A 24,417-nucleotide genomic window follows, 5' to 3' on the forward strand; every position below is an offset into this window, starting at 1 on the left:
TAGCAGTGTTTCCTCAATTCTTCTCCATCCATGGGCAGAATAAATTTCTTTATGTGCGCCAAGGCATGTGCAAATGTGCAGCACCAATAGAAACACATGCTGCTGGCTATGGTAGGCTGTGGGTGCTCTGCTAATCAGCCAGGCAGCACCTCACTCTTTCCCTGGGCTAGTTCACACCAGCTTTGGTGGGCTTCTCTGCCCTGTCGGCAATCCCTGAATCCTTCTGTGCATCGACGGTGCCCCTGTGATATCTGGAATGATAACTGCTCATGCTCAGCGGAGTCTCTGAGGAGAAGCACTTCTCAGGCCTGCAGATGCACTGATGGTAGAGGCCATGTACATATCTAATTAGAGAGAAAAATAGGAGCATGCTGGCCTGTTGTACAGCATTTGAATTGGACAAAACAAATGGCTCAGAGCTTGTCAGGCCCTCTGCCTGCTGAGAGTTCTTCCACAGCATTTCCAGCTCTGCCCCAGCCAGCTTCCAGCCCGGAGGGCGTTGAGTTGCCCCCACTTGGACAGGGCTCTGCACCCCAGCCAGCTTCCAGCCCCGGGGGTCTGGGGACTCCCCCACAGCAAGTGAGGGTTCCCGTAGCTGGTGCTGCCAGCCAGGGCTCTGTTCCAGCTGCTGGGGATTGGGGTCCAGCCCTGGCCCCAGCCAGGTTTCCTGGGGCTGGTGCTGATGGCCAGGGCTCTGCCTCAGCCAGTTTCCAGCTGCAGGGGTCAGGGTCCCCCCTCCATCCAGGTTCCCCCAGCTGGCATTGCTGGCCAGGGCTCTGCCCCAGCCGGCTTCCAGCTGGGAGGGGCGGGTTCTCTCTCCATCCCAGACAGGACTCCGCATCCCAGCCAGCTTCTAGCTATGGGGACTGGGGATCCCCCCAACACCTGGCCAGGGTTCCTGCAGCTTCTGCGGCTGGCACTGCTGGCCAGAGTTACACACCCCAGCTGACTTCCAGCCGCAAGGGTCCCTGTGCCTCCCCTAGCTCCCTCCAGCCCCTGAGTGTGACTCCCCTAGCCCCGATTGTGGGGTTTTAACTGGGGGGAGCAGTTTGGGGAGGAGTGTCTTTCCACCACCACAACTGTGATTAACTGTAGTAAATGCCTTGTTGTTATTTTATTAACCTGCAGCGATGGCAGAGGGGCGAAACGACAGGTGGAGGTGACCACTGGGTGTCGTAGCTCCAAACCTGCATGTAGGCAGCCTGTGACTTTGGTCGCTCGACTCTGACCCCGGGATGACAGAGGAGTTCGGCAGCATCCCAGGCGACTGCTCAGCCTTCATGGAGCATTGGAACAGCCATGCTCTAGTGCAGGCATTGGAGCCGTGTGGGATTCCTGTCTGGGCTCTGTTCAGTTTTTAGTTCAAATTTTGTTCTGATGCCAGTGCAGATAGAGCACTGGCACCTTAAAAACGTCGCTCGGAAAACTCACTGTGCGTTTAGCCATTAGAAGAAGTGTCACCGCAAGCAGCTAAGTGATTGATATTCTGAATAAAGCACTGTTCATTGGTTTCTTTTTTGTTTGTTTCCCTATTATTTCATGACAAACTGCTTTCTTTTGCCTTAATCGAAAGGGAACACACAACCCACAGACACAATGATAAATTAATTGGAGGAGGCCTTAGGTTTTGTAGGGGTGGAAATTTGTGGCCTTTTCTTCTCATTTTCAGATCCGCAGGGTCCTGAATGGGACGGTTGAAGATGTCTGAGTGGGTTGGGAACAGCGTCCCTGTAAGCTGAGTGCTTGGATGGCTGCCCAAGAGAGATTCAGGTGCTTCCCAGCTGATTGGCAGAGTGCCCACAGCTGACAGCATGTGTTTCTATTGGTGGTGCACATCGGCACATATCTGGATGCACACAACAAAAATTATTCTGCACATGGATGGAGGAAATTAGAGAGAACATTGGTGGGGAATATTTAGAGGGAGTAGGCTCCTGCTTTGCCTTCCAGAGATGTTTGAGGTTTCACTAATGAAGGACTGCATGGTGCTTTGAGATCCTCCGGTGGAATAGGCAATAGGAAGTTATTCTCCAAATTGTTGGGTACTTTTTCAAAAGCCTAAACTTCCCAGTGTTTGTCTCTTGCTGTTTAAAAGGAGTGTATAGTAATAGACTTAAGGTAAATGTGTATTATGAGGTCTTATTCTGAGAGATGGTAGACAGAAATATAACTCCTGCTAAGTCCTCTCTCTCGATATTCTGATGTAATGTAAACCCCAATTTAAGAAAGTATCAGTGCTTAAGTAAATACTTAAGCACATGCTTAACTTTAGCGTGTGTGTGTAGAACAGGTTCGAGCTTAAGCATATGCGTAAGTACCAGAAATGGGACCTCAGTCTCCCAACTCAAATCAGCAGGTGTGGCTGCTCAGCGCCTTCAAAGTTCATTTGTTAAGTCATTCTTAAATCGCTTCCAACTCTCCTCTGACATGAGCCTCCCCTTAAATCAGACTCTGTTATTACAAAGATACTTTTGAGTTTCCACCTGACCTGTTGAAAACATCCCTCGTTGCCTCCTGTCTCAGATGAGGCAGGGGTTGTGGGGGCTAATAATTCCATCCTTTCCCTCTGATCAGACAGCTAGCAGAGGAGAAGCGAGCTCACAGAAAGCACAATAAGGACTTGCCAGACACCCACTACATCTGCAAGAGATGCAGCAAGGACTGTCACTCTCGTGTGGGTCTTTATAGTCACAATAGACGCTGTAAATGAAGTCTTAAATTGAAACTTTAAAGGGAGCAATCCATAGTCTGTGCAGACTGAAGGATGCCTACTATTCACGCAAATAGTAATAACTGGCTGTGTGTGCTGAATTAAAGCAACTCCTCATTAATGCATGTTGCCTTAGGGGCATCTGCATATGTCTTGGAATTCACTATCCCAATTTCTGCTCTGTCTGTCAAAGCTTAGTATCTTCCAGGGCGGATTGAACAGTTTTGCTAAACACCATGAACCTTGTGCTAAGTCTTTGGCCTCAGATACACAAGTTTTATCTCAAGTGTTTTGCAAAGACAAATTAATGTAATTGTTTCATAGCTTTTCTGGGCACATTTACAGTCAGTTGGTCAAAATCCATATTATGGATGGATTAGTTTAATTTCTTTGTTGTTTCATCAGATCAGCCAGTACATTATGATGTTTAGGAGATATAAGAAGACTATAAAAGGGCTCAAAAAAGAGCTGGATAAATTCAATTCATGGAGGATCAGTCCATCGATCTTTATTAACCAGGATGGGTTGGGGTGGTGTCCCTGGCCTCTGTTTGTCAGATGCTGGGAAGGGGCCAGGGGGGATGGATCACTTGATAGTTCCCTGTTCATTCCCTCTGTGGCACCTGGCATGGGCCACTGTCAGAAGAGAGGCTACTGGGCTAGACAGACCTTTGGTCTGATGACCCAGTATGACCATTCTTATGGCCTCTCATTCTCCCAGGCCTCCCTCTGTCCTAAGCCTGAACCCACAAGAATGGATTGTCCACTGGAATCCCGAGTGAGGACTCACTTGCCAGAGGGTTCAGTGATTACTGGAGAAGAAAGTGGCTTGTCTGGTGGTTTGTCAAGGAGTGTTTGGAACATCACATGGTGCATGGGTTGTTCTTGCTCCAGCAGGCTCACAGTTAGACACAGGTAAGGCCGGGAGTCCAGGTACTGGAGGAACCAACTATTCTTTTAGCAGAGGTTCTCAACAAGTTCACATCGCGTCTAACAGAACATCGTGTCTGGAGGCCATTTGGAATGAGTCAGTGTATGTGGATTTTGTGGTCACACAAGCAGTTCTGCCTTGGGTAGCTGAGCGCTTCAGTATCGCTATCGCATGCAGAACAAGGCAGGGAGGTGGTTATCCATGCTGTCTGGGGGCTATTTAATGAGTGACCGTCATTGGTTTTTGTGGGGTTGACTGGAGTTTTCAGAGTAGTCCCAGGGGCTTGCTCACTTAACACAAGACCCATTGCTTGAGCTCTTTTCTTACTAGTGGTCCTGTGAAGCGGCATGACTACAGATGGCTCACTGGCCTCCTTCCCTTTGCCTGTGCAGGAGGGCGACTCGCTTGGGGCCATGGAGAAGCTCTGCAGGCAGCTGACCTACCACCTCAGCCCCCACTCGCAGTGGAGACGCCAAGGGGTCATGAAGAGGAAGCCGCAGTCCTGGTGAGTCAGCTTCCGAAAGCCGTCAGCCGGGCGAGCAGATTGTTTGGCACTCCCTCCCCTTTGCTCCTTGCCCCCACTCCCGCCCGATGCTTCTAGGCATTTTGGTGTCACTTTGAGGTCGAAGTGGAAGAAAGGTGCTTCTCCAGAGGTGATCGGAGTCTGCGGGATGGTCACTGTAACAAGCCATTGGGGAACAGAGAGAGTTTCCCCAGAATCAAATTTATTCATTGTGTCAGCTCCATTTCCTGTGCTCCAGGCAGCACTCATCTGTCGGGGTGTTGACTCACCCCATCCTTTTAGGTACAGGCCTTAAGCTTCCTCTGCTTGGAGATAGCTTTAACTTCTGCATAATGCAGTGCTGTAGGTGAGGGGGCTCTGCAGGATGCTACCAACCCATATAATGACAGTTTCCTTGGGTTATAGACCAGGGGCTTGATTCTGCATGGCACAGATGTGGAGTGTTGCATGTGCGTAAAAAGGGAGGGGCAGAGGAGCTCTTGAGAATGTGGCTCTGCAGTAAGGAGTGTGTTGGCCACTAGGCTCTCATTTAGTAAGAGGAAAGAGACCTAAGTGGGGAGCTGTGTTCTCTGTAAGTTGAATGCGTGGGAGCCGCCCCAGAGAGATTCAGGTTCTGCCCAGCTAATTTGTAGAGTGCCCACAGCCAGCAGCATGTGTTTCTGCCGGTGATGCACATCCATGTGTGCCTTGGTGCACACAACAAAATTTATTCCACCCATAGATTAAAAAAATTAGAGGTACCCAGAGAGGGGAGTATGTCTTCGGAGCCTAGTCAGGCAAGGAGAGAAGCGAGCAACAGCCAGTGAGGATCAGCTCAATCAGGCATAATACCATGGGAGAGAGGTGTGGGGTGTGTGTGTGTGTCCCTCTCCCCTGGGGGAGCCCTAAAGCCTTAAAGATAAGAATGTAAATAAAAAGAAGCCCACTCTGCAGTACAGGTCGAACCTCTCTAATCCAGAACTCTCTTGTCTGGCAAACTCTGTAATCCGGCATGATTTTAATTATCTGGGCGACCACTTATCATGGGTGTGGCCAAGTTTCCCGTGGTCCCATGAAGTTTATTTCCAGCTACTGGTCCTGGCTCGCGGTGTTCTGTGCTGTTATTTAGCTGTAATTTACCTCTGAATGTCTTCTAAGTGCTCAGTAAGCACTGGAAGTGTTGGTAAGTGGTTGCTAGACTAGGGGTGTCCGATGTGTTTGCCAATCACCACATGGTGAATAGGACACTGCATTGTGGTGAATATGGGGGTGGCCAGCCCAGGACTCTTGAGCTTTTGGAACTTTTAAATGCAGCTCTTTCTGAGAGCTGCACATGGGGAGTGGGAGGCTGGGAGTTCCTGGCTCTGGGGGAGTGCATTTATTTATAGTGGGGGGCAGAGGGGCTGGGAGTGCCTGGTTCTGTAAAGTTTTGTATACTATAATGTGGCTAATATGGAAAGACGACAACCACAAGCATGGTGATCTTTGAATTCCTATTGAACACCACTGTGCTAGATAATATGACCTGAATCAACTCCCTCCCCCTCCAGGGGCCTCCGCTGCCTCCTCACAGCCTCTCTCCACTCACCTGACCTGTGCCTCCCTTCCAGCTTGGTCTCTGCTATTGGTAGAGGCCCAGTATAATTTCTTCTCTCCCTCTCACATTTTGTAGAGGCATCTGAGTGGGGGTAACATATGTGAGCTTTTACCAGGACAGTCCTTTGTTGCAGCTTCTGGAGAGAGTCCAGGTTTTATTTATTTATTTATTTATTTTGCTGAAAATGCCACTTTGTTGATCCTTGGTTTTAGTTCTTTTGTTTAACTTTAAAAAACTGCGCGGCAGGGCTGGAAAAGTGTGTGTGTGAGGGGGGACTCTTTAAACAGCAGGGAGCTCTTGGATTTTTTTCCCCCTTAAACTATAGAATGGGTCTGGCTCTTGAAACAGGAAGATAAAAAACTTGGGAGTTGGGAGCGCTCTTTAAAAAGAGTGAATTTTTTTGTTTTGCTTGCTGCTTGGGATAGCAAGGTGAGGTGGCAGGGCAGGCTCATCAAACCTGCTTTGCTTTCGTCTGTATAGCGAGTGTCTTCTCTCCCATTGCATGCATTGTCCTTGCACCATTGCAGTTGATGTTGTTGCCTCACGTAGGCTGGCACATGGCGAAGGGAGGTTTCTTTTTAAATATGAACATAACGGAAATTTCCGTTGGTTTGGATTTTATTAGACAGGTTGGAGGGCCCCGTCTAATTGCAAGGATGAAAAGGCAAACGTTTGCTCCCCCCTGCTTAAGGACGACATCTGCTCTCAACTCTCCTTAGAGAATTCACAGCCTCTGCTGCAGTGCCCCTGCCTTTGTGCCCTGGTTCCCATTATGCAGGGACGTGGGAGGTTGTGGGTTTCATTGCGATGCTGCTGCTGTGTGCATTCGTCTTTGCAAAGCTAGACAGATCTCCTGGGGCTTAAATCAGCCGGGCCAGTTGGTGTAACATATCTGAATTAATCCGCTGCCCTGGGGATGTAGCAAGACGGGTGGGATTTTCAAAAGCTACAAAGAGACGTAAGTACCCAACTCCTAGTGAAAGCCCAGTGTGTGTTGAGTGTTTAACTCATGGCAAATCTCGCTCTGTGTAAGTCAGGTTTGCATACGAGGGTGCACCCCTCTCCCTTTCAAAGCCTTTCCCCTGCCTCTGTGTGCACCGATGGCTGGGGGAGGCTGCATGACATTTCCACCGATGGAGAAATCCTTAGCTGACAGCTGATGTATTCGCCAGCAGCATCTGGAGTGTAATGGGATGTTAGTGACAACACCACCAATGAATTTGTCCAGGCTAGAGTCTCTGCACTGGCAGTTGCTCACACGTGAGTGCAGTGGCTGTGTTTGTTGTGAGACATCTTGGCTCGTGATGATCTTCATAAAGGGACTGGTGGAATAAAAATGGATCAAGGGACGGGGAGGAAAACATCTAATTAAAATGAGTCATCTTCACCCCTACTCCACAAGCACCTTAAAAGACCACACTGCTGGGTGCATGTCCCTATACCTGGGAGCCTAGAAGCATGTGGCTAAGGCTGCACTGATAGAAATTCCAAAGGTCAGCTGCCATCCTGGCCTGGCTGATGCGACATCTCCGGTAAGGTCAGAGTCCATGTGCTGCCGCCTCCAGGCCAGCAGAGGCTTGAAGAAAACCCTTCTTGCTACCCTTCACATCCCTTGTCAGCTGCAGTTCCATTTGTGCTTTCGCTTTCCTAATTACTCCCCGGCATTCTCCAGCCATATGTTTATACTCCTCCGTGTTCCATCAATATACTCCAATTCCAGAAGTGTTCCATGGCCAAATTAGTTTGGGAAACATTGCTCTAGATACAAGAGTCATTCTATTAAATGACAGTGCAGAACTGTGCTGGAAAGTGAGATGAAGCTAAATGTGTTCTACTTTGATGTTATACTCCAGTTTTCCTAGGTACTGTCACAACCCCCAGAACCCTGGTAAGTTTTAACTGGTTCCTTTTTGTAGCCACCTGCCAGAAGCGGAATGTGTTCCTAATGTAAACTTGTTCAAATCAGGAGGCTGCATGACACCTTGGAAACATTTGACCTAGTGTAGTGGTGGTCTGTTTTTCAGAGGCCAAATCATTTATTTAACGTTTAAATTTTAAACCTCCAGGCATCAATGCGGGAAGGTACCAGCTCATCCTATATTCAGTGCCCGATGGGTTTGTTAGCACGAAGGCATGGCAAGGGAGTTGGGTTCCCAGCTTTTCCTTTTCGCTCGCTCAGGTGGGGAAGAGAATCTGCCTCTTCCATTCTTCTCATCTTTCTCTGGATGGGAGAAACAAGGGAAAAGCAGGAATTCTCCTCCTCCATGCTAGAATGGCTCTTAAACACCCCGGTATCAGATATTTATGGGGACAGCTCCCATGCCTTAATGTCCCTCTGTCCATTATGGTGTCTCCTGTGTTTGTCATCCCAGCTGGTGGTGTAGTTCCTGGCAGTTGCTGGCTATTTCATAATGGGGTGTCTTGGTGGAAGTGGAGCTGCTCCATAACAATGGATACTGTGTATGAATAAATAGTTTAGTTTAAGGGAGGATTGTGCAGTCCTACAGCCGCGGAATGAGGGGTGGGGTCTCTATGGAGCAGCGCTTGGCACAGAGACCCCCTCCCCTCTATCTATGGCTGCAGGGGGACACATGATGGCAGCCGTGGGGAGCAAGCGGGTGGAAGCCACTCTAACCCCACAGCACTGCCGATGGAGGGCTCCCCGAGCATTTTAAGTCACCTGGGGCAGGGGGGTGGAGCTGGGGGGAAGCATTCAGGGGGCCAGAGGAAGCGGGGGGGGTGTCAATGTGTGGGGCAGCAGGGAGGTTGGGGACGCAGGGCCGGATGGTGAGTTTTGACAGAGCCTAGTCCTGGGCCAGGAATATTCCTGGTTGCTGGGGCACCACGGGCCCATATAACTCACTGCCTATGTCCCAGAGCACGGGAGAACGGTTGCGTTCTACCCAGGAGAGGCAAAGGCCTGAGGGACGCTTGCAAAGGAGACAGAGGTGCAGCCAATGCCAGGCCCACTGACAGAAGAGTCAACGGGCAGTTTCCCTGAGGCCCGGGGCTCCTAGCTGCTGCATTGCAACTATAGGAGCAGCGGCTGTTGGGAGCTCCGTGCCCTTTAAAACACCACCAGAGCCCTGTGCATTGCACTCTGGGAAGGTCTAAGGGCTGGGTTGGGGGAGGGGAGGCATGCGATGCAGCACAGTCCAAGCAACACTGGTTGCCACAGCCCCACCCCTTCTGCCTGAGGCGCCGCCCCTTCCAGTACCGTGGAGCCAGCACCCAGTCTGTTGGCCTCCCCCGGCTACCTTTGTAACCGTGAGATTACTTTCCTCTGATAGGGCCCTGGCCTGGCAGGGACACTGGCCTCTGGACAGCAGGGCCCACGTTTTTATGGTACTAGCGGGTGCTACTGTAAATGGCTCATGTCCATCTCACACTGTATGCAGAACGTTGCTTCAATGCTGAGTACACTGAGTGGCAGAGGGTGAGAGGTATAAGATTCAGCCACAGGAACTCTTGGCATTACTAACTCTTTTTGGTGGTACTGCCCTGGTCAGTTTCCCCTCTCGGCAAGGGAAGGGGAGGGGGGCCTCCCCTGGGTTCCTGGCTCCTTGGCAGCACAGTGGGCTGGTCAGTTTCCCGGCTCTTGCAAGCCCGGAGAGCCAGGAACTAGGCCACAGCCTAGTTCCCATCTCTTGTCGTCTTGCATGAAAATTTGAGTTACGCAGGGTTGCAGAAATGCAACCCCTGCATAACTCGAGGGTTTACTTTATCTAGAACCCTGCAAATTTGCAGGTATCTGCTTTATGTCCGGGGTACCTACATCTGCAGATATGGATGCAATATCCATGGACCATTTTTGCAGATGGGGATGCAGATGGCAATTTTTTATCCGTGCAGGGCTCTACCTATTGTAAAAGGCGCTGTACAAACTTACAGTAAGAGACGGTCTCTGTTCTTAAGAGTTTACAGATTCAGTACATAAGATGGACAAAGGGTGGGAGGACAAACAGACACAGGTAGATTAAGTGCCTTCTCCACAGCTAAATAATATATTGGTGGCAGAGCCAGCCCTAAGATGTGTCCTTCCAGGCTAACCACTAGACCATACAGTCTCTAGGTAGTCCAGCAACAAACGCTCCCGAAATGGCTCTGATTCAGAAGCAGAAGAATTATAATGTTACATGACTCTTAATCTAGGATTTTTAAGTATTGCGTGTTATTAAAAATTGGACTGATTCGTATTAGCTGACCGATAAGCGAAACTGTCGCAGATCTTCACGCGGCATGCTCTGGCGCCACTTCTGTTCATTTAACAAACGAGCGGCCAGGAACACCCGGTCAAGTTGCTTGCAGTAGGTCACTTCCCCTGAGGTGTTCTTAGCACATGGTGCAGAGAGCTCAGTTGGTGTTTTACCCTAGTTTTTTTCTAATTAGAGAAGGCAATGACCACCCTTCGTCATCCTATTAGGATGTACTGTAATTGGAACTTCACTGCTGTGGCAGGGGTGAGCTCATCAGGGCTGAAGTCTTAAGAAACCCTCCAACACAGATGTTAAAATGTCATTTTTGTGCCTTTCTGTCTCTCAGTCACCAATCTCCTGTCTTTAATTATCAGCTCCCACTCTCTGTGTTCGTTTTGCCCAGAGACCTTTTTGGTTTATCTCAGAGCCCTGTGGTAAGACACTGCTGTCTCCTTCTGAAGAAGAGAAAGAAATAGTTGAGGTTTTTGAATCAGAATGGTGAAGGGTTTGGATGTATCCCTAAGCCAGTTAGAGCCACTTATTTGAGGCAGTAGTGGAATAAGGTACGCATCCTGTAACACAGACCTAACCAGCAAGGCCCATCCTGGCTGCAGCAATTAAAGAACGCTTGGCCCTTCTCATTAGAACAGTGGTGTGAGTTCTTCTGTCCTGCATCTTAGGTAGATTCCCCTTGTGTGTTTTGATGGGATTGAGTGATTCTCATTCCTCCCTGTCCTGAGCTAAGTGCAAGGTTGCTGTTAAGCCAGGTGTGGCCAAACTTTTTGCATCGGGAGCCACGTGGCAATTGTTTTACATGTTCTGGGGGCCAAACACAACATAATGAAATCACTCAAAACAGCAAAACACTGCATAAATTGATGTTTGGTTACTCTGTGTCAGGGGTCTGCAACCAAAACAGGGAGAAGAGCCATTTTTTCAAATTCAGTTACAAAATCAATACTTCAAGAGCCACAATGCCTGTGAATATGAGACACTCCTTAATAAATCACGTCGAACTGTGCCTTTTTGTCACCCCCTATTTTAAGAACAGTGCACACACAATGATTTGTACCAGTTAGAAAGGTGTTACTCCCATCTCCAGGCTTTACCCACCTCAGCCCCTGAATCTGCCTCCCACCCCCAAGCTTTACCCTCCCCCCCATTCCTGCAACCCGGCTCCCCATCCCCAGGTTTAAACCCTCTCAGCCCCAAACCCATCCCCCATTGCTAGGCTTTACCTGCCCCAGCCCCCAAATCGTCCCCCCCGCCAGCTCCAGGATTAACCTCCCTCAGCTGACAGTTACGCACACTCCTGCTGCTCCTCCATGGCCGCCACCTCCCCCCTCCCTGCTACTTCTCTCCCCACCTCCTCCTCAGCGGGGCTGCACATCTCCAGCAGGGGCAGACTTGGCTGCCTCTCCTCTCAGCTCTCCAGCTTACTTCCCCCCACCTGCAGTGCAGGAGGCTCCTTTCCCTGCCGTGCTGAAATAATGGAACTAAGTTTAATTGGTTTAATGGCCGGCAGGGTGGTGGGAGGGGTCCAGCCATTAAGCCAATTAAATTTAGTTCCATTATTTCAGCGCGGCAGGGCAGGGAGACGCAAGCCTGGCTATGCCCCAAGCTAACTTTGGCGTGCTTGGGTAAAATGGGGCTGGTTCTGTGGGGCTTCGCAGGCCAGATAAAAATGCTGGGAAGGCTGGAGTCTGGCCCACGGGCCACATGTTGTTAAACCCATGCAGTGTCACATGGCTGGGTGAACTCATTCACACATTTCTGTGTATGTTGACTTACTCCTTAAGGGCGCCACGGTGCTTAATTATTTAATACACCTGGGTGTACAGTAACGCGCTTTGAAATGGCTGGGGACTCTGTGCACCTACAGAGCTGCCTTTCATGATTAAAACTGTAAAGCACCGAGGAGCAGTTCTCCCCTCTCTCTCCTCGCAGCTCATACAAGATGGTCCCAATAACTCTCTGGCACTGAATTTATGACCTCTATTTCCTGTCTGCTGCCCTCCATGGTCCTACAATTCTTCACTTTGCTGCACTTCGACTTAATTAGCAGTTGGCGCCAAGTGACAAAGAAATGGGTCTTGAGAACCTGCATCTGCATAAATCTTTTTACAGGTTAATGAACTTCATCAGAGTGGAGTAATGAGGAGAAGCCCTTTTAGTCACTCATGGAGTTGGAGGGGAACTCTGGGTAAACTGCCTGCTGAGATGAAGTTGAACCATAAATACAATTCACAGGCCTGTAGGAAGAGCTAGTTTCTTCTCCTGTTCTTTGTGCTTATCACACTGCACCTTGGCTGGCTGCTTTTCTTTTCACCTTCTTGCAGAGCCCTACAGCCCGATAATTTTGTGATTCTGGGCTTTGTAAAAAATCTCCTGGCATATTGTTGTGCGATGTGGTTGTGGAACCTCCCATCAGTGGAGATCTGTAAGAGCAGGTTAGACAGACATCTATCAGGGAAGGTCTGGAGGCTCTAGATGGTACTTTGTCCTGCTGTGAGGGCAGGAGACTGGACTCGATGACCTCCTGAGGTCCCTTCTCGTTCTAGTGGTCTATGATTCTACGGCTGCGTCTACACTTAGTAAAAGCTTCAAAATAGTCATGCTAATGGCCAAATCGAAGAATACTAATGAGGTGCTGACATGCATATTCAGAGCCTCATTAGCATGCCGGCAGCTGTAGCACTTTGAAATTGCTGCTTTTCACTCTCATGCGGCTCGTCCAGACAGGAGTCCTTTTCAAAAGGACCCTGGTGTAGACGAGCTGCATGGGAGCGAAAAGTGGCAATTTCGAAGTGCCGTGGCTGCCGGCATGCTAATGAGGCGCTGAATATACATTTCAGCGCTTCATTAGTATTCTTCGATCGGACCATTAGCGTGGCCATTCCGAAGTTTTTACTAAGTGTAGACGTAGCCGTGGTGATGCAACAGCTCCCCAAAGGAGTACAGTGTCATCATTTATCAATGTACTTGTTAATTAGGAAAGGCCCTCTTTGGGACGGGGGTTTGATTTATGAAATATTCATCTCCTCATGCTCTGTTCATGCTGCCCTTGAAATGGCTCTACCAGCAACGTTTAAACTAGATGACCCCAAAACAACCTCTGGATCTGAAAAATTCCAAACTTTGGGGAATTGGAGTGCAAAATCCACCACCAAGTTTCAGTCACCGCTTTTTCTCCCCTGGGTCTGTGGTTTGATAGCAATCCAGATCATAATATTATAGCCATGGCGCTGTCTTTGGCTTAAAGACAATTGTCGCTGGCACTGTTCTAACTTAGTGTCCTGACCAAGGTTGGGTTTCCCTTTTGTTCTGAGTACTGCGCCCTACAACTGCGTTGTTGTGAGGCAGTGTTCCATGTTAGCTGAGCACTTGGATGGCCACCCAGGAGAGATTCAGATGCCACCCAGCTGATTAGCAGAGCGCCCACAGCTGGCAGCCTGTATTTCTCCTGGTGGTGCACCTCCACTGTGCATAGGTGACACAACAAAATTTATTCCACACAGATGTTAAAAATAAGAAGGAGCACTGCTGTGGAGGAGACTGCATAGCCTTGCTCAGCTACCATGATTGTCAATCAGAGATTAAATAGCCCTGTCCACATTTTACAGGGTAACTGGCCCGTAACTGTAATTGTGACAACTGAATTCACTCCTTGTGCAGGCAGAGCAACAGGGATCTCCAAGATATGATACCCATTGTTTGTTAAAGAAAAAAGGGTGGGGAAATGCGTCATTGTGCCCTGCGTGTTTTCCTTATGTTCCAACGGCAATCCAATAACACATACATCATTACAGTAACATACCTTGCTACCCTGCACTTAGCAAACAAACTGCCTGTACTGATAGCGTATGAAAGTGCAGGATTGTAGTCCTTGAAGCTGGTCGGTTCAGTGAACAGTAAACTCTGTCTTAATGGGCAGTCTATCATCAGGAACTCTCAGATAACCAGCATTTAACCATAAGTACAGTATAGTGAGAGTAAATACAAACAAATACAGCAAATACAGTAAAAGTTTACGGTGTACAATACTACTGGTGTTGGTAAATGGAGTACTTTGCATACATTTCTATTTCTTAATATTGAATCTTGTTTTTCTTTAGTGTTATGCACTGCTAGGCACAACCCTCTATTATCCAAAATATTGGAATATCTGGCAACCTCCCGGTCCAAGGGCTGCCGGATATGAAAGAGTTTGCTGTATCCACTGTGCAGGGTTTTCCATTTTCTCCCTCTCAGCTATTATGGTGCGTCTTGCCCTGAGGAGTGATTCAAAGGACTGTATTATAGCTATTTCTTATGGCCTCCTTTTCCATAGCCCTATTTCACATACAGGTTGAACCTCTCTAGTCCGGCACTCTGTGATCCATCAACATCCTTGTTCTGGCATGAGTTTAGTTTGCCAGACAACCACTTGTCCTGGGTGTGACCAAGTTTTCTTGGGCCCATAAAGTTTATTTATAGCCACCAGTCCTGGCTGTCAGTGTTCTGTGCTGTTATTGAGCTGTAATTTGTCCCTAAATATCTTCTCAGAGCCCAGTAAGCAGTGGAAGTGTTGGTAACGTGCTAGACAATATTGACTTCCCGTGGTCTTGCAAATTCTCTTGTTTGGCACCGGTCAGGTCCTGAGGGTGCCAGACTAGAGGGTTTCAACCTGTAGTGCATTTTATCAATCTTTGAGTATCTTTGTAGATTGTTCAAAAGTGGACTGTTATGGTGATAGCTATAAACATAGAATCTGATTCTCCTCTTATACCTTACCTTATGCCATCACTACTGATTGACTACAATTGCATCTGTCCAAATTTGCACTGAGGTGAGATCAGAAACAGGCCTCTGCTAGGTGGACAGCACAGTATACTGTGAAACGAACGAATTTCTAGGCTAGCTATTAGTAGAGCAATGGCCCCAAAATGGGAGCTTTACAAGTAGGAAGTTTTATCTGCTCTTTGGAGGTTGTGTGCAGCCTGCACCTGCCTGTGTGGTGCCATAAAGCAAGACTTGCTTCTGAGAGCCATGTATGAGCATACGTGCTGGAGAAAAAAAGTGTGAAAAATAACCTTCCTTAAAGGTCTGCCAAGCAAAATACGTCACCTGCTAGGATGAGAGCCAGGTGTTGGTTTAACTCATTAGGACAAACTTGCTGCCTGGAGGCTGTTCCTGCTTCACTCTGCCATTTCTGAGTAACGTAGTCGCAATTTGGAGACAATAAAACGGCTGCTACTGTCTAAGAGATGATGGATTTTCCTCCCCCGCCCCTGCAATGTCAGTCTTGTAAAAATTTCAGGCTGCAGCCTGTCTAACGTTCACTTGTCCTCGCGCTCTCTCCAGAGATGGGTTTTGTATAATAGCTGGCAAATGAAGTCCACATTTGGAAGGTGTAAATATAAAGCCAGACATCACCTGCTGATGATACCATCTGATTTGCAGATGCTGGGAGCTCTTTAGGTCACTCTCAGACTAGATCTACACTATGGCAGAAAGTCGATTTCTGGTACACAATTCTAAGCTATGCCATTAGTGTAGCTAGAATCGATGCATGAGAATCGACTTTCTTAACTAGTGTAGATTGGGGATCTTAAGGCTCGTGCCGATCTCCTTTACTCCACACTATCCAGGGTTGACAGCCGACCCCAGAAAGATCTGTTTTGCTGCATCTTAACATCAAACTCCAGAAGATCAACTGCAGTGCAGTCTGGTAAATGTGGATTCACCCTCCCAGGAGATCCCTTCTTTTAATTAGAGGGGTAGGGGTAGGAGCATGTGCTCCATATGTAAGAAGCTTGTTTTTTGTTTCCTGCATGACCGTTCATGTATATGTATTATTATCTTTTTTTTTTTTTTTCCCCACTAATGATGAGAATTATACAGGGTACTAATGGGCTGTTGCTAGTGTTACTGGAAAGCACTCACTTAATTAGAAGGCTGTATCTTTACGATAATGGTGCGTTTGTGTGTCCCATTGGTCAGGAATGGGCCTCTTAATGCTCTGAGTCATCTAGCTGGGTAATATATACATTGTGATCAGCAGCGTGGCAGCTGGGCCCACGACTGGGCCTGTCTGCTGTGACTGTGACTTTGTTAGTTGTGTCGAGAGGGTCAGCAGAAGAAATAAGAGTGTAAGTGGTCCCAGCAATCTAGACTAGTGGGGAGTCCGTCGTCAGGGAAGGAGCTGGAAACACGATAAGATCAGCTTTGCTTGGTATTAACCTAATCTCTCACTTTAATTAAAACACTGCCCCAGTGAGGGGATTATACCGCACGTGGAATGCCGCAGTGATGGGCAAGTTACAAACACTTGGACTGATTACCTGAAAATTAGCCAAGCTTATTCCCTTGTGTCCAAGGCTGCTGAGAGAGAGGCAGCAGTTGGTTCTTAGTCCAGTGATTTAAGGAGGCCCAGGCTCTGGCCTGCCACTACTATGGAAGCAGCGGCAGCTACCAGAGCCCCAGGCCCATGCTGCACAGTCCAGGCGGTGCCGAGGGCCAGCCTGGAGTGAAGGCTCCCTCACCCCAACCCCATTTTGCCCAGGGCCCAGCTAAGTCTGTCTCTAGCCTTGCCTGTGCCCCAATCCTGCCACCACTGAAGTTTTGCCACTAGTTTATATTACCTTATTTCCATTCAGGCTTTCACTCGTGTACTTTATTAGGCGCCACTGCTGGATTAAAGGAAGAAGGGGACCGAGCTTTCAAGCACACACTCACACGCACTCATACCCTCCTGCACTCAGACGCTTACACAAAAACACGCAAGGGAAGAGTTGTATAGAGACCACGGAGAAAGCCAAGGCAGAGTGGGTCCAATGTGTCTGCCTGCAGTCATGAATCTGGGCTGGAGAGCTGATCACACAACCCTCTTGTCAGCGTGGTACTCAGGAGCAGTCAGTACCATCCATCCTGGGGAGATGGGGATGGGCCCAGGCCCAGGGCTTCCTCCTGCCTCCCCAGCCAGCCAAGACTAACTCCTAAAGAGTGTTGATGGGACGAAGAACCTCCAAACCTATAGCTTTGTGCCCATCTTTTTATAGGTTTCAGTCCATACCCCTTGTTCTGTCCCACTGCCCCAGGATGCTGTATGCCCATGAGCAGAGGTCGGCAACCTATGGCTCCGGAGCCGCATACGGCTCTTTAAGGAGCTACTTGCAGATCCAAGCACTGCCAACACTTAAGCAAAAACCTAAATTCAGTTGCCCATCGCTGAGCCAACTGAATTTAGTTTTGTTGTTTAAGCGGCGGAGCCGGAGCTGCTCTGCAGTCAGCTGCAGCAGGGAGCCTGGCAGAGAAAGCCAGCTAGTCAGGGAGCCACCCCACATGGTCAGAAGTCTAAGATGGCAGGAGAACTGGGGGGAGGGAAGAGCCTGCCCCTGCTGGAGCCGCGTAACCATGCCTAGAAGTAGGAGAAGACGGCGGGGAACAGCAGGGGCAGGAGGCGGCCACTGCAGAACTCTGTGTGCGGAGGCGAACTAAACCTGTGGGTGGGGAGGGGAGGTTGGGGTTCAGCAGGGCTAATCCTGGGGATGGGGGACAGGTTTGCAGGATGGGGAGTAAAGCCTGAGGATAGGGGACAAATTAAGGAGCTGAAGTGGGTAAAGTCTGGAGATGGGGGTAACTTAACTTCCTAACTGGTACAAATGATTGTGTGTGCACTGTTCTTAAAACAGATGATAAAAAGAATGGATTGACCTTACTTACCAAGGGCTGTCTCATATGCACGTGCATTGCAGCTTTTGAAGGACTGATTTTGTAACTGAATTTGAAAAATCATCTCTTCTCACTATTTTGGTTGCAGACCCCTGAGCATGAGTCCTCAGCGCTGCCCCAGGACAATTTGTGACCATGAGTCATCATAGGACTCTCTGCAAAAAGATATTTTTCTTTAACCCAGACCTACTCAGTCTCAAGAGGCAATATGAAGCTACTTCCATATGTCAGCTCAGGGCGTGGCGTCCCTCCGGCTTGTTAGGGCAGATGTAAATTATGGAAAGAGGTTCTGTGGGTTGGGAACCTTTCTGTACAGCATACAGCTTACCTTCCTTTCAAAAAACCCCTGCAATAGCTGCATTGAATCATGGCACACAGAGTTCTGACAGCCCCTTCCATCTGGAGGTCTTGAAGCACATGAATGAAGATCCAAAACAGGCCCATGAGGTAGCCAAGATCCTGGGGTGATGAGAGTTTTGGCAATCCCTTGGCATACAAAGATCCAAAACAGGCCCATGAGGTAGCCAAGATCCTGGGATGATGAGAGTTTTGGCAATCCCTTGGCATACAAAGGTCTTGTCTACACTTACTGGGAAATCGAAGTTGCAGAGATCAATCTCCCAGGGATCGATTTAGCAGGTCTAGTGAAGGAAGTAACTGGAGGTTCTCCCATTGGCCCTTTGCAATGGGGACTCCGGACCAACTCGACTTCAAGTACATGGACTCCTAATGTGCTATCCATGTAGCTGGAGTGGTGCATCTTAGTTAGATAGTGTCCCCTAGTGTAAACCAGGCCACTCATATTCCTGGCATTAATTACCCCAGGGCAGGGGGTCAGCAACCAAAATAGCAAGAAGAGCCATTTCCTTTGAGTTCGGTAAAAATCTCAGTAATTCAGGAGCCGCAATGCATGTGAATACAAGACGGTCCTTAATAAATAACATCAAACCATATTTTTTGTAACCCCCTATTTGAAGAACAGCACACACACTGATTTGTAACGTGATACATGTTCACTGCAGGACATTCACAAACATTTTACATATTCTGTTTCCTCACATCTTACATGTCTTTGTGACTTTCACTCCCAAAGTCATTTTAATTATGCCAGTTTTACTTCATGTTTAATTTCGGTTTTCTTTCTTAAAACGTGTGTTGCCCTTCACCGCAGGAATACCACAAGTTTTCTTTTCCTGTTCAGCATCAAGACTTTATTAGCCATACGATCAAAATACGATCTTATCCCACAATGAACTGCACGTATTAAAGGAGGAGTTATCCAATGTTTGGGGATCACACATATTTGCTATTTAGATATGAGTTGTTTATTGTTGGGCTTTTAGATGTTCACCATTTATCAAAAATAATGAGAGAGGGGTTTTTTTTTGTTTGTTTTTTTTCACTCTGGAATTACAGTGTTGGGAGCCACAGAGAAGTCATTAAAGAGCTGCCTACAGCTCTGGAGTCACAGGTTGAAGACTCCTGCCCCACGGCAATCATACCAGGACATCCTGGCATTCTCCAGTCTGGCAGGATTACATTGCAATGTCATTGGGAGCTACATGCAGCCACAACTGACCAGGCCAGTATTGCAACAGACTGGGCCAAATATTATTATTCCTGTTCACAGATAGGTAAAATGAGGCTGAGAGAAGTTGCAACTGGTTCAAGACAAAGAAATCAGGAGTAGAACTCCAGAGTCCTGACTGCTATTCATCTTTATTTTAACTGCTCTTTGTTGAATGGACTGTGACTGACTGGCTGATGTGACTGTTGGCTTTGGATGGTCTAGATGGTGCTTGGTCCTGTTGTGAGGGCAGAATCATAAAACACTAGAACTGGAAGAGACCTCAAGAAGTCATTAAATCCAATCCCCTGCCCTCACAACAGGACCAAGCACCATCTAGACCATCCCTGATAGATGTCTATATAACCTGCTCTTAAATATCTCCAGTGATGGAGTTTCCACAGCCTCCCTAGACACCTGTGGTGACACCAATAGGCACCTGTAGTGAAGCTTTACAATGGGATAGCTAGCTGCTGGCTTTGCTGAGCATCAGGAGTTGGAACCTGAGGGCCAGCTGGGTGAAAACAGAGAAGCCTGGTTCCCAGCCTGATTCTCACTTACAGCAAGGCCTCATTAGTTGCTTTAACCCCATAAAAAAGGCCTTATGGTGGACAGAAACAGTCACGAGCATGGTGGGGAGGTGGATTAGGGACACTTTAGAGGTATGGCCAGAACGCCCTGCGCTAGGGTTATTCTTGGCCTTCTAGGGGACGTGTGGAGCAGAATGTGAGTTAGAGCAGCCACAGAGTCCTAGAAAGCAGGAGCACACAAGTGTACCTCTGCCTCCCCCCACCCCCATCGTCCCACCCTGAGTGCAAGAGGAGAGCCCATGAGAATCTGGTTGTCTCCCTTCAGTTCACTGCAAGGGACTGTGAGTGGTGTTTGCAATCTGTGTCATCTCCTGTTGCAAATGAGTTGAGTGCTCACACTCAGCTGGCGTTATGGTGCAGGAAATACTGCTTGCAATTTCAGAGATACCAAGAGTCTAATAGGCATGTGGTGGGAATTACCCATTCCCCAGGTTGTAGCTGTGTGGCTCTCATTCAGTGGGTCCTGGGCCTTACCTGGCCAGTTGGCTGTAGAACTGTACAGGACTGCTGGTACTTCTGAGAGAGACAGTGCCACCTACATTTATTAAACTCTGCTGAGTGTTACGGAAATCTGGTGGTAATGATAGGGTGATGTTATAACTGGTCTCACAACAGTTCTCTTCAGAAATGAGGTGGATAATTACAATGGGAAATTGCTTTTGTATTCTGCCCACTCAGCTATGGCTGTAGGTGATAAGAGGGGGAAAAAAGAGAAAGGGAATTAGGAACGGATAAGACAGAGACAGCTGGGTCCGTGTCTGAGTCAGACCTGGGTTGTGGAATGTTCACTACTTGTCTTGCAGCCCTTGCGCAAGTGTCTGGGACTCAGCTCTGTGGCAGTGGCTGAAGGAGACTTCTGTGGAGCTCAAAAGCTTGTCTCCTTCACCCGTGAAAGCACGACTTCACCCACCTTCTCCCTCTCTCAAACACTGTCAGCCAAACACACGCAACTTGGTGGGCCTGATTCAAGCCAGCAGAAGCAGGTGGAGAGGCCACCTATCAGTGGTTTCAGTAATGTAGGGATCAGCATTTCTCTTTGGATGTGGGGGAAGGAAAGTCCTTTTTTGGTTTCTAAATCCACTTCAAGCTTTGGAGCTCCCTCAACTGATTGAAAATATTGCACTGTCCCTTGGTAAACATTTTTGGATTTTCTTTGCCATTTGGCCGTGTTTACTAAGCTTTGATTGCAAGTTCATCTCTTGTCTTCTTGACTGTTCCCAGGCACAGAGTCAGATTACAGCAAGCTCCACAATTTGGAGATGTTTGTTTAAAACAAATTGAATGGGGGTGGGGAGGCATTGTCATTTCCAAGAAGGGCAGAATTGTTTTCAAAACTAGTAAAACCATATTTTGGGGTTTACCTGAATTGATTTCAGAATTCCCCAGCCAGGTTGTGAGCCTGCCAGTATCGTTTGAAACTGGAAAGTGAAATGGATTAGTAGCAAAAGTGAAACTGACTCATCAATCTACAGGTTGAACCTCTCTCCTCCAACATCCTTGCGACCTGACCGGTGCTAGTTGAACGAATTTGCTGGGCGATGGGAGGTCAATATTTTCTAGCACATTACCAACACTTCCACTGCTCACTTGGCTCTTAGAAGACACTTAGGGGTAGATTACAGCTAAATAACAGCACAGAACACTGAGAACCAGGACTGGTGGCTGTAACAAACTTCCTGGGACCATGGGAAACTTGGCCACACCCATTATAAATGGTCATGTGGCCAACTAAAATTGTGCCAGATTACGGAGATTGCCAGGCATGAGAGTTCTGGGTTACAGAGGTTCAATCTGTAGTTTCCCCAAGCAGAATGCAGTGAAGTGGGAGAACAGTAAGGAAACAGTGTAAATGGTTCACCGTCAGTCGGATTTTTAAATTGGTGTTGAGCTGCTGTGGGTTTTTTTTAACGTATGTTTTAGTTTCCTAAAAGAACTACATGTGGTAGTGCTTGGGGACTGCGCTGGGGTCAGGCAGATGTCAGCTATGGAATGAATTCTATTCTGAGGCGGGAGATAGGAATGTGGCTGACAAGGAGAACATGGGGGGAGGCCATTTGCTGTTTCTTGTCATAACATCACAGAGAGGAAATGTTGACCTGACGTTTGCTCTTGGGTATTTGTGCCCAACTCTCCCACAGCTACTTGACTGCTTCCCAGAACCAGTGCAGGACCCTGTGCACATTAACAGAGGGATCAGGGGCCAGTTCTTTTCAATATCTTCATAAGGGAGTTAGATAATGGCAGAGAGAATACACTTATCAAGTTTGCAGATGATACCAAGCTGGGAGGGGTTGCAACTGCTTTGGATGATAGGGCCAGAATTCAGAAAGATCTGGACAAACTGGAAACATAGTCTGAGGCAAATGGGATGAAGTTCAATATGGACAAATGCAAAGTGCTGCACTTAGGGAGGAACAATTAGTTTCACACATACAAAATGGGAAGGGACTCCCTGAGGAGGTGTGCTGCAGAAAGGGATCTAGGGGTCACAGTGGACCACAAGCTGAGTCTGACTCAACAGTCTGACGCTGTTGCAAAAAAAGCAGACAAGATTCTGGGCTGTGTTACCAGGAGTGTTGTGAGTAAGTCACGAGAAGTAATTCTTCCACTCTACTTTGCACTAATTAGGCCTCACCTGGAGTACTGTGTCCAGTTCTGGGTCCCACATTTTAGGAAGGATGTAAACAAATTGGAAAGGGTCCAGAGAAGAGCAATTAAAATGATTTAAAGTCTAGAAAATATGACCTATGAGAGAAGATTAAAGGAATTGGGTTTGTTTAGTTTGGAAAAGAGAAGGGTGAGAGGGGACATTCAAGTACCTAAAAGATTGTTACAAGGAGGAGGGAGAAAAACTATACTCCTGGGCCTCTAAAAATAGGACAATGTAAGGGGCTTAAATTGCAGCAAGGAAGGTTTAGGTTGGACATTAGGAAAAACTTCCTAACTCTCAGGGTGGTTAATTACTGGAATAAATTGCCTATTGTGATTGTAGAATCTCCATTAGTGTAGATACTTAAGAACAGGTTAGATAAATATCTAACAGGGATGGTCTAGATGGTGGTTGGTCCAGCGGTGAGGGCAGGAAACTGGACTCAATGACCTCTCGAGGCCCCTTCCAGTTCTAGTGTTCTGTGATTCTGTGGGCTTTCATGGGGGCAGCTTGCAGGATCAGCGCACTGAAGGAAGACATTGCAGTTGGTGTTTGTCTTTCTTAACAGCAGGATTTTAAGTTCTTTGGGTTGCGTGCCCTTCCCAAGAATAGCCCTCCTCGAAGAAGATGCATGCTTGCTTAACGTGTCTCCCTGCGCGTGCATTATCTGTCTGGTGTGTGGAATGTGTACACAAAGCACAATTTCCATACAGGGGACAGATTTTTATATTTGGTGTGTGGATTTCAGTCATGTTTTCCAGTGTGTCCACCTGAGTCATGTAAGCCTTGAACTCCCTGAGCCAACGCCAGTTGTGCTTATTCAGGCCAAACATCCACTGACACCCACAAGAGGTTTCCCCGAATGAGGACTTGCGAATCAGGTCTCAGGAGCTATAATCCCCAGAGCACTGCAAATCCACGAGTTTCTTTGTTAAATGGAAGGGTGTTGTTACTCACTCATTTCTTATTCGCAATGGGTAACATCCGCTCGCCCTGTGCAGACCATCAGTTCCAGGCCTGGTGGTCTAAGACGGGTAGATGCAGTGCACGGGCCTTGTGTTCTCTCTCTTCGCAGCAAAGGTAGATTTCATCCAGTAAAAACTTTAGCGTTGACATTTCTTGCCATTCTGCTGCAACCTTGATTCCCCTCCCACCACGCCCGCAATTAATCCATCCCTAATGGGCCACCAACTCATGTGTGGCCTATAGACCTGTTCCTTCCTTTGGTGTAGTACATAAACACCTCTCTGTTTCGTTACATTTCTTTGCTTGGCTAAATTTTGGTTTCAACAAGGTTCTCTTTCATCTCTGCTTCACAGACAATGTTGTTCAGCTGCTAAAAGGAATTCCCAATTCACTATGTATTCATCTGGGCTCGCATTCCAGAGAAATGTTACTTTTGGACAAATGAGTTTCATGTTTTTCCCTCTGCAGAACGGTCTCCTTATTTGCCACGCTGGCCCTTTGTTCCATGTAATCAAAGTCCTTCATGCCCAAGACTAGAAACGGTGGCCAGGGCATGGAAACGTCTCACTTTACAGTATTAAAAGAATACAAACCAAGCCTTAAATCTGTGCTGCCTCATTGACCTCAAAGGGGTTTTATGGAGGTAACTAAACAGAATAAACTCCCAGTTGGTCTGTAAAGAGGTTTGATTCCATTGGGAACTGCTGCGTGCACTGCATTTTTGGGAATCAGGCCCTTCCTTAGAAGCCTAGTTGTGGGCTTAGGAGTATAACGTTAGGCATCTGTCTTCTTTAAAGTCTTAATAATAATTTTTAATCTAGCAATGTTCTTTTAATGTGCTCGGGCTAATGTACAACTGGGGAAAGAACCCAGAAAAGGCTTGATATTTTATTTTCCTCCTGATGAATTATATACTTACGGAAAGGTCACTGGTGAGTGGTAGGAACTATTAAATCCTGGAATAGTTCCCAAGGTAATTGTTGCAAGCCCTGTCAT

The 24,417-nt window shown here is 47.7% G+C and overlaps 1 protein-coding gene across 1 annotated transcript in view; it reads left to right on the top strand.

The window, feature by feature from the left end:
- LRRC75A (leucine rich repeat containing 75A) overlaps positions 1-24,417 on the top strand; it is a 164,822-nt gene that overhangs the window by 105,346 nt on the left and 35,059 nt on the right. The window contains exon 3 of the mRNA XM_075013551.1: positions 4,033-4,145. Within this exon, the coding sequence (XP_074869652.1) occupies positions 4,033-4,145 (113 nt within the window). The remainder of the gene's footprint in view (positions 1-4,032; positions 4,146-24,417) is intronic.

This window comes from Carettochelys insculpta, chromosome 19 (genome assembly GCF_033958435.1).
Source record: "Carettochelys insculpta isolate YL-2023 chromosome 19, ASM3395843v1, whole genome shotgun sequence".
NCBI classification, from domain to species: Eukaryota; Metazoa; Chordata; order Testudines; family Carettochelyidae; genus Carettochelys; species Carettochelys insculpta.